Raw genomic sequence first — 10,653 nt, 5'->3', positions numbered from 1 at the left:
GACTTTTTAAGTAAGCATATATTTAATTTCAAGCTAGGTCGAGATAGTGTCCGACCCACAAATTGCTGCTGCTGTCAAATTTGATCAAGCTTGACATTTTCTAGCCCAACCTCAATCCAGCCCAAAAACTTGTCGGGGCAGCCTACTAAACATGGATCAAACGGAGTAGGCCGTGGGTTGGGCCCAAACTGAACTATATTTCTCCTTCACCAAATCTGTATTGCTAAATACATTTGGGCTTTTCTTTTCTCCCTCTCTTTCATGTAGTACAGTGTAACAAGAAAAAGAATAGTAATAATAAGAAGCTTACTCAATTATGCCCAAACAAAACCTCCTCACTACTGTATTGTATCTAATATTTGATCTAACCGAGCAAGTTAAATTCCATCCATAAATCATAATAGCAAATTTTTAGATTCACGGCGCATGCTAAAGAGTTGAAATCTATTTTCACATCTCTTGAGGAGCTTAATTCATCTCTACTGAACATATTACAATTCACAACCATCCTAGCTAGCCTAATGTTTGTGGGCAGCCATGCAGCTTGTGCCATGGTTGATGCTCTTCTTCATGGGAAGTACCCCTACTTTTTTTATTAAAAAAAACGTATCATCATAAAATCTAAGCCTAGAATATCTGTCAGCAAACGCAGACATTACAGCCCAGCAAGGGTACTGATGGGCCGAACCGTGGCCCGTGGGTTAGAGCTTGCACAGCCTTGGCCCGTATCAAAAGCTAGTTCTTAAATGTGGATCGGTTGGAGACTTCCGAGGGCCGTCTTCGATCGCAAGAAAGGGATAGGAGCGAGGAGCGCCTCCTCCTCCCTTCGATTCCCCCCTCCTCTTAACTCCTTTATTTAATTTGCCTCTCAAGTCTCCGGCCAATCGGTACTCGACTTCGGTCGATAACGGGATGTTGGCTCAGCGGCTCAGGAGTTCCGGCCGCGCGATCTTTCGGACCGTGAGCCCGAAGGCTTGGGGCGGAGGTGGGAGCTCTATTTGGCAGACCGTAGGGCTCCCCAACCTCAAGAGGAAATCGTCGAACACCTGGTCGGCAGTCCAAGAGACCTACCTCTCCACCAAGGTTCCTCCCAACTCCAACCCACCACTTCTTTTCATTCCTCCTCCCACTTACTTTGTTCTTTTTGTTACGACGCGTGTTCTCGTGGGGTTTTTGTGGCCTACTTGTAGGAATTTCTGACTCTCAATCTTCGACTGGGAATATCTATATCATATATCTTTTTTTTTTATATATACATTAGAGTGTTTGGTGGACTCCGTGGCTGCTCAGCTTTTCATCATGCCTTCTTGTTTTTGTGATGATTGCGGGGTCCTTTGAGCTTTGGGTCGTTTGGTGGGTGGTTGCCGTCTACTTCTTGGACCTCCGCAACACTCCCGACTATTTTGTGAATGATTTGCTCACATAGTGCGTCCTGTTTTTCATCCTCGTAGCTTCTACTCCAATATTGGTCTTTTTCTAATGTTTAATTGGAAGCAGTTTGATTGTTCTTGTCCCGACAATTAAATTTGTTGCAGTTTCACCGATTGATCTTTTGATCTCTATTGTCAGTAATGGAATGTGTTTGAGATTGACTGTGTAGTAATTTTCCGTGCATATCTGATTTGAATGCATATATTGTTTTCCCTGTTGAACGTTGTAGCAAGTCTTTGAGAGTCACCGGGTGGTCTTCACAATTGGGACATCTTTAACATCTATTCTAACTGCTTGGGCAGGTTAGTTATCCTTGCATTGGTCTTGTACATTGCTTTTGATTTTGACTTTTGTTTTTCCTCTTGAGAATTTCTTTTTATGTTTAAATCGTAAACATTCCATTGAAGCAACATAACATGAAATATTGGGAGTTTTGTCTTCAGCAATATTTGCTTTGCAGGGTACTTGTGGCTGAAGCAAGTCACTGTAGTCGAATACTCTCTTTTATAGTTTTACTGCTGGAAATTAAACTCCTGCTTTGGTGCTTTGTTGTCCATTAAACAACATACAATTCACCTTTTTTCTTTTTGTGTGTTTGTTTTCTGAGGTTGTCCATGATTCACTGAGTTGGTTGTTTGCTTAATCGTCCTTATTGTACTGGAGGTCATAGTTGTTGAGGCCCAAAGTTACCTATTCTTTTCCCAAAATAAGAAGATTTTGGATGCAGTATGATTGCACATATGGTAATATTGCTTATCTTACATTTCATTGGTTTAAAATTTTCCTCTTATGATTTTTTGCTACCTTAAAAACTGGAGTGGATTTTTTTTTTCTTTTTTTTTTGTGCAGATGCCTATGTACTAACTTAGGCTCAACCATGATGTGCATTAGCTTGACTTGCCCTGTTGCGGTTCCAGTATGCATTGTGTCTAGTGTTTATTGAGTGCAACAAGATTTAACTCGGGTCTTGAGTGGACTAAACTTGAGTTGGTTTGATTCAATGTGTCTTGGCCTAGTCTTGGTTTGAGTTGGACTTGCGATAGTTCATCTTAGTGAGCCAAGTCCATTGTGGATTTGCCATGTGCTTCTCATATTGGCAAGCCATCGCTTGAATGGTGATGAGGGGAAGGGGTCGGTGCACCTATCTCCTCCTTTTTCTCCAGCACCCATTTAAAATATGTATCAGAAAAACAGATAAGAACTTTTCCAAGCTTTCAACATTCTTAATGGGCACTAGAAAATAGAATATATTGCAGGATGAATTATTAGATAAAGCGGACTTGATAGAAATTAGAATTCCCATTTTACTTATGATGCAAGTTGAGAATATTTTCTTCACATTATTCTTCCTGTTGCAAGTTGAGAGGAAAGAGACAACTATCAATTGGAAACCATGCATAGGTGATTTGAAGACAAATAGCTGCATGGTGCATGGTTTTAGCTAATTCCTTAGGCCTTGTTTGGATGCCGGTTATGCAATGCTTATAGGTGGGCAAGCAGTTTAATCATCTAAAACAAGAGTCTAAAATAGTGTGTTAAACTTAATTGGTAAATGCTTCAAAAGGCAGCCTAACCTGGTTAACTTTATCTTATGGGGGAGGGTGAAATAAAGTTAAAACCACGGAGCTCTCTCTTGTCTCTCTTTGCTTTTTCACTTTGTTCTACAACTTATCTGACGAAGCTTTAGAATGTCAACCAAACAGTAATTCTAACCCACAGTTATTTGATAAGGGAGTGATTACCAATGGTTTAATCTATTTTACCCCCTGATTAAATATTCGGCATCCAAATGCAGTTTAGTGCGAACTCGTTCCATTTCGTCCTAACTATCATGTTTCTAGTGTGATACCAATTCCTGTAATGTAAATCACTGAAACTACCAGATCAAAAGTTTAAATTCTTTCTTTAAGCTATGCTCATCCAAGACTAGCTTGTCATTCATGGACATGATGAGAAATGATGATTCCATATTTGGCAACACAAGAACTTTTGAACATAATAACAAGATGTCACTCTTGTTGTTAACCTGCATTATGCCTATAGTTAAGGCTTAAGATGTTGCAGTTTATGTTGTATATTTTTTGGGCTCAGCATGGTATGTGTACTATGTCATACCTTGCTGGCTTGGCATGACTTGTAGGAGTGTGCAACCATGAGGTATCCTTTAACATGTTCTGCTTTCTTTAAAATTTTAGTTTACTTTCTGATGATGGAAATACATCTTCTAAACCTTTTTTATTTTTAAAATCACATCAAAACAATACAGATGCTTTTGTTATGGTTTGCGGTTATAATAGAGTTTTGGGACACACATGATACAATAGACAGATAACTTCAAGTGTCCACTAACAATTTTTGATAAAGCAAATCTTACACATCTTGGAAGTCAAATTTTATGATGAAACCACAAGTTTAGTAAGCTATGGCTTGACAATTCGGATAATATCAATTAATTAATATGACTCTTAACTTTTATTTCCAAGTTGTCTTAGGTATTAAAGATGCTACCAATTGATTGCTTCTCTCTCCTAGCGAAACTAGAAATTCCTTAATATTGGAACGTTTCACTTCTACCTCAAAGACGCCTTACAAATTTTTTCAATAATTGGTTTTCACCACTGCTTTATAAATTTTACAATGCATCATCATGACCAAAAACAGTCTTAATCACCACACCAGTACTATATGCATTTTGCATTGCATCAAGATGATCGATATTAGTCCTAATCAGTAATCACCACACTCACTACTGAACAAATGCTGAAATCTCCCTTTCATCCAATCCTATTTTCCTTTTCATAGTTGGTTGGAGTTAAAATGAAGATAGTTATGAGTAGAACTTTTTCTATGGTTTAGATGGTTGCTTGCATGGGGTGGGCTGGCCATTTGCTGGAATGACAATGCTGTGCCAAAAAACCTTATGCTGTGGAATGGGTTGCTACCAAGCGACCAAGGCTGCGTACTAGTACTGTCCCATCATTGAATGTGCATGCCAGAACAGATTGGCACTATGAACAATTGTTTGCACCAGCAAGAGTGACGTTGGTCCTCATGGGCTGTCATGGGTTGGCGTTTTTCCATTTTTTGTCACATGCATAATTATTCATCGTCATGTTTTTAACATTTTAATATTTCAAATTTAATTTCAATTAGTTCATTTGGACCTATTCCTTTATAAGTGTATTGCCGAAAGGTATTAGTCAAAATGGAACCCGTTTACCAGTTTCTCTTATAGTAGGTCCTAGACTAAGCTAATCACGTGAGGGAATATTAGGTTGTGTTTGGTTCATGAATAAACCCTGAATAAATGTCAGATAAGGGATTTATTCAGCCAAGCACCAAATTTTTATTCACCTCTTATCAGCATAACTTTATTTTGGTCAACAGTTACATAACCAAGTTAACCTGCATAAATCTATTCGGCTAGGAGGGGTTGAATAACTTTGTTCAATATTTGAGGTAGCTTTAATTTTCTCTGAATTGCAAAAAAGTTAGCAGTTATTCATTTATTTCAAGTTATCCAACCAAACATCATTTGCAGATATTCTGGTTTATCCAGAGTTTCCAACCAAACAGAATTGCAGATATATTCATATAAAAATAAAATAAATTTGAATTCAGAGGAATACAGAGAAGTAAAAGAACTTATTCTAATTGTCCATATCCACAAAGCAAACAGCCTTAAGGTATAACTTCTTCTAATAGTGTGACTTATACTAAAGTTTAGCTATTGATGAGCATTACTTTGTACCTTAAATTATAATTATATTAATATTTGTATTGCAAGTAGACAATCATCATTGAACTCTTAGACACACTTATACAAGCTAAATTATTTCTAAAAAAAAGAATTAGAAGTGCATAGGCTTTTGGTGGAATATATGCAGCCTCTACTTTAATGAGAAGCTAGGCATGCTTGACCTAGTCAAAAGACCTTTTTCTTGTGCTTAGGATTTCTGCATAAATGCTAGCCACAATCTTAAATCAGTATTTTGGACTTAAGATTGTTTAGCTTTCATTCGGTTCTCAAAGTTTGATGAATATTACTTCAATTTTTGTAGGTTTTGTGAAGAATATATAAAACATTAGAAATATCTTGTATCAACCTTACAACTTCTTGTGTTACAGGTTGATACTCTACTTGGTTTTACCACAGTGCAAGGGGGTCTTGTTTATTGTAGTCTAGGCTTTATAGGAGGCTAAACCCGTGTCTCCATCTTAGTGCAAGTTGTCTAACTTCAAAAAGTCACATTGTACACACTATTTGATAGTGATCCTAGACACACTTTTTCTGCTTCTTTGTGCTTATTGAGAAGTATATATATCCATCTTTCCTACTTTGTAATATAAATTATATTATTTTGTGAGGCTCGTCGGTTGAATATGCCTATTGACAACATTTAATATTCTAAACCTGAAATTTGTTTCTAATTGTGAGATAATTTACAGGTTATTCTTTACGTCAGTATCATCAATCAAAAATTGAGAAAAGGCTAGGATCAATTGAACAAGCTGTAAGTGCTTATTTGATAGTTGCTCGAGTATTAGTCATCAGTTTTTTTGTTATTCTTGTAAAATTAATAGAATTCTATGATAACATATCATTTAAATGGTTTCATGATTCTTAGATGAACCGAAATAGTTATGTGGTTATGAATAATTTTAATCTTTGGGAAATAGCTAATTTGCATAACATCTAATTATTATACATCAAACTATAAAACTAGTGCAATAGAAACAATTTTTTGACAGTTACGAGGTAGCAATGTTATTAACTCTGGCCCTAATAACGGAGAGGATACACTCAACTGTCTTCAAGAATACAAACATAGAAGCAGGAGACATGAAAGGAGGATTAATAGAAGAGCTTATTCAAGACATTTTTAGGTTATGTAGTACTTCGAAATGATGTAATGTTAGATAATTATAAGCAGATCTAATTATTACATTCTGTTAGGTAGTGTATTAGATATTATATTCTAATCAGATGACCAATAAATAAATGTATTTAAAATTGCAGACTAAGTCTCATAATGTATTGCTAGATCATTGTTAAGCAGTTAAGCAGATCAGACGGCTGCCAGTAATGTTTAACTGAATGGTTGAAAAGCTGTGCAGTTTAATCGTCGCTTAATACTTAATATTTACAGCTTAAACAGTTAAACACCACTATAGCTGTTTAACTATTTGAGAGTTAAAGCAGCCATTGTTTGATGACCTTGCTGATTGCGAATTTTGGTGGTCTAAGAACACAAAGGAATGTCCAAGGGCTATACAAATGTTTATATTGATCGTCTCTCAACTATGTTCCTTCTCACACTTTTTGACCAAACTATCATATAGATCACACCTAGCAACAGTTTTTTTGCCTCTTCTTCATGCACCACAAAGCCTATTATGTTTGCTGTTGCTTAATGCAGGGCCTTCTCTCACTAATCTTGTTTTAGTTATCTTCATTTTAGTCTGTGAAATGCCCCTAGGAGTGGTTTAAATTCTTTATATCCTGCTATTCACTTCATTTCTTAAAAAAATAAATTTTAAGTTCTACTTCAAGGATTATAAAATTTTTGAACCTTCTTACCTCAAAACTCTTTATGAAACCTCAAATCTTAATCTGAAGCAATAAATTGACCTATCTCCTGTCCTTGTCTATTTCTGCAAAATATATTACTTGACACCATCAAACTATGCTTCACAATGGGAAATCATGAAGGCAGCAAGTTAATTGGATCTTCCATCTGAATGATGACCTCGTAAGGATAAATGACATTGTAATCTGCATTTGCCACCGCTCTCACCTTTTTGTTTTTGCTCTTAAAAGTTATTCCACCATATATATCTTTACATTCAATTTCTGTTATTGAGAAATATGGAAGTCCTGACATCATTATTGATTGCATTGTTATAGCTAGTATCTTCCTTCAACATCATGAACATAGCTTCTGAATTGATGTATGATGACTTAGCAGGACTAAGTACTGCTTGTTATCTGTGTTTTTGTTTTCTGGCACTAGAACCATGAATGTTATACTATTTTTCATCTCTTTCCTTTTTCTTATCCTTGCCAGGTTCCAAGTTTTGGGTTACATATTATACATAATTTCCCTGGGCTAATAATTTAATAAATTACTGTTGATGTTAAAATGGATGATAATAAAATAATTATAACTGTTGATTATAATGGATATTGATTATTTTGTTAATAGGCTCAGTGTTTTATTAAGATTTTTACCATCCAAATATAGTTTTTCTCATCTAATAACACATCGTGTAGAACCAGTTAAATAATCTTTGGGTACTCTTAAACATCTACTTGTTTTTTTTTCCTTTATCTATAAATTTATCTGTTATAATGATCATATAATGCATTTGGTTTGTTTTGTTGCACATGGGTTCCATATACTTTAAAGTGATGGTGAATTTGTAAATGTGCATGTGAACTATGTTTGTTGTGTTAATTCAGGTGCATTGTCCAGCTCAGAATCTTAAAGTTGAAATTCATATTATGCTGCTTCTTTTCCCCATGTTTCTCCCTTTTTCAGAAAGGTGTAGTTGGAAGGCCTGAATAAACTTTTATCAGGGATCGTTTGGACACCCAGATACATAATTCATGAATACTATCCGCTGGGGTGGAAGAAGTGTTGAGAATTGTTGAGAAGTAATTATGTAGAAAAGAAGTTTCCACTAATTGTAGGGGGCTATGGATAACTTATTCCTAAAATTCTAGAAAATAGAAACAGATGAAAAGGTGATTTATCTTGTGCCTACAAAATCGGGCTAATGGAATCTAAAACCATCAAATTCATCAATCCTCTCCAACATTGTCTTTTTTCTCCTACAAGCCTTTCCCACCCAGTACATTATATTAGCAGACTATGCATTTGTGCATCCAGACAGGCCCTTAACTTTTTTTGGTTATTGTTGGAAGCTTTGTCTAGAATTAAGATTTCGTGATCTAAGTTTTATGGTTTTTGGTTTGATATGCAGTTGAAAAATAATTACGAAGTTGAGCATCAAGAGATTAAAAAAATTGTTAGCTCTGGAAATGCCAGCACTGCAGTTTGTATTGCTACAGCTTGGACTTCTCTGGTTATTGGGTTTGTTCCTAATCCTATCTGTTTCTTTTTAGGCTATTATTGTTGCTGGGCCATTGATCAATCAGTTTTATGATATGATGTTGGGAACAGGCAAAGCATGCAATACAAAATGAAAATCATTTCTGTCAGTGAAATAGTTACCTGTTGTAATGTTTATTTCTGTCAGCAATTATAAGAAAATGTTTTGGGATAAGCTCCTATTTTCTATAAAGCATTGTGGTTGTGAAGAGTAAATCAGTGTCTGCACGATCTGACGCATGTAGATGGGATATGGCATGCTGATTCATAGTTTTTGCATAGAATGATTTTCTTATGTCTTGTCGCCATTCTGATGCAGCTATGGTCTGGGTTGGCGCGGCGGAGCATGGTACACCAATAGAAAATTCCGGAGGGAGCAGCTCAAATTGATGGGTCAAATAAAGCCGCAAAAATGGCAATTCCTGAGAAGACCATTTGTAAGATTCGGGAGAACCCGACCAGTCCATAGAATTCAAACGTCCCCTCCAGTGGCCAATGCTGGCTCACTTGCTCCTCAGCAATTGCACAAATCTCAGTAACCTGTTACAGCAGCTGCAATTTTGGTTCACTGTAGATATTTCTAAGGAGAAGACAGACAGTTACTTAGACAACCATATAGCTCTCTAAATTTGAGGGATTTTAGTTTGGATCGTATAGCATGTGGGGTGCTGCCACCCGGTGGAATGATGGGTAAATGGTTGCTGGTATTAAGGAGATTTAGGTCGTTCTTTGCTTGTTTTACTTCCAGCTCTGTTTCATTTGCCTTGAGCAACTACTGAGAAGCAAGATTTTAGAGCTCAGTTTAAGAAATTCATTAAAACTTTACCCATTATTAGAATGTTTTTCAATGCAGTCTTCTAAAAGCATTATCATCTGTGATTAATGATTGTAAGAGTTGTTTGCATCAGGTTGCTTATGTTCGAGATAAAATCGAACTAGAATAAAAAGGTTAAGAGGCATTTGCCAAGAAGAGAGTACAGTTCTCTGTCAAGGAGCAAGTATTCACCAAGATGATACTTATTTGTGCATTCTGATATGGTTCATGTAGGGTCCGGAAAAATATATGGAACATAATTCTAAGCTTTTATTGTTTAGTTGATGAGCTATGAGTTGCCTGGATAGCCTCCTATCCTTCCAGCAAGTGCACTAACATCAGGTCCTGCACTGCTGAGTGTTTGCTTGGATGGTATGATTCCATGCTGTTTGTGCAAGGAGCAGGATTCGATTTGGGTCAAAATTGGCCCTTGAGAGTGGGGTGAGCATATGGAAGAAGGGTGGGGATTAGCCCCTCCTAATCTCAAAAAAAATAGTTTTATAATTTTTTTTTATGAACTTGCAGTATTTTTGTAGCCTTCGTTCATAATGTGGATCGTCTTGGTGATAATGTAGTTTTGAGTCCGGAAGGGTGGTGCCATCTTACTTTTCTTAAGGTACTGACAATAACGGAAACTTTTTAATTATTTAAAATTGAATTTTTATTGTTTGATTCATTCTTCGAACTATTGTAGAACAACTTCATAACTCCCGGACTATCGGCGATTAAAGGTGTTGCGGGGACGGACGCTTTGGCCGGAGCCTCACGCAACAGTTAGCCCACATTAAGCTACAGAGAAAGAGGACTGCGTTCCTCCCGAGGTATTGTCCGCTTTGGGCGCTCCGGCCCGCGCGTCCAGCGCAGACGGGGGGAGACTGGTGCCCTCACGGTTTTGTCCCACAAAAGGGCCCTCAAGAGGAAAGGATTTCCACCCCCCATTTAAGGCACAGAACTTTTCCGCTACTAGCCTTCCCCTCCCCCCCTCCAACAAAAGGCTTTATGATTTTGACATGAGTAATGCCCAATTAACTCATGAGTACAAACTAACGGTACCATATATTGTTTGTTGTAGGAACATATTATTTGTTGAGACTTTCCAATAATTTCTTTTGCATAAATGTAAAAATAGTTAGGAATTTTACATATCGTATACGTTTATCTTTCGATCTGTCCTAATGTTTTCAAGATTTTTGATGTATTCTCTAGAATGCTTTCCCTTAGTTGAATTATTTTCATGCCAGAGCTCAAGAATATGATTCTTAGTAGAAGAAAAATTTGTCAATCGTAGTATTG

At 36.7% G+C, this 10,653-nt stretch overlaps 1 protein-coding gene across 1 annotated transcript; it reads left to right on the top strand.

The window, feature by feature from the left end:
• The first annotated feature begins 765 nt into the window (after positions 1-765).
• Positions 766-9,425, top strand: LOC103714087. The gene is made up of 5 exons (XM_008801224.3): positions 766-1,083; positions 1,661-1,733; positions 5,881-5,945; positions 8,419-8,528; positions 8,866-9,425. The coding sequence occupies exons 1-5, from the start codon at positions 913-915 to the stop codon at positions 9,083-9,085; spliced, it is 639 nt and encodes a 212-aa protein (XP_008799446.1). The 5' UTR covers positions 766-912; the 3' UTR covers positions 9,086-9,425.
• The last annotated feature ends 1,228 nt before the right edge of the window (positions 9,426-10,653 follow it).

The sequence above is a fragment of the Phoenix dactylifera genome, unplaced genomic scaffold (assembly GCF_009389715.1).
Source record: "Phoenix dactylifera cultivar Barhee BC4 unplaced genomic scaffold, palm_55x_up_171113_PBpolish2nd_filt_p 000299F, whole genome shotgun sequence".
NCBI lineage: Eukaryota > Viridiplantae > Streptophyta > Magnoliopsida > Arecales > Arecaceae > Phoenix > Phoenix dactylifera.
Note: the sequence above shows the minus strand (reverse complement) of the source record. Positions and strands in the feature narration are given on the sequence as shown.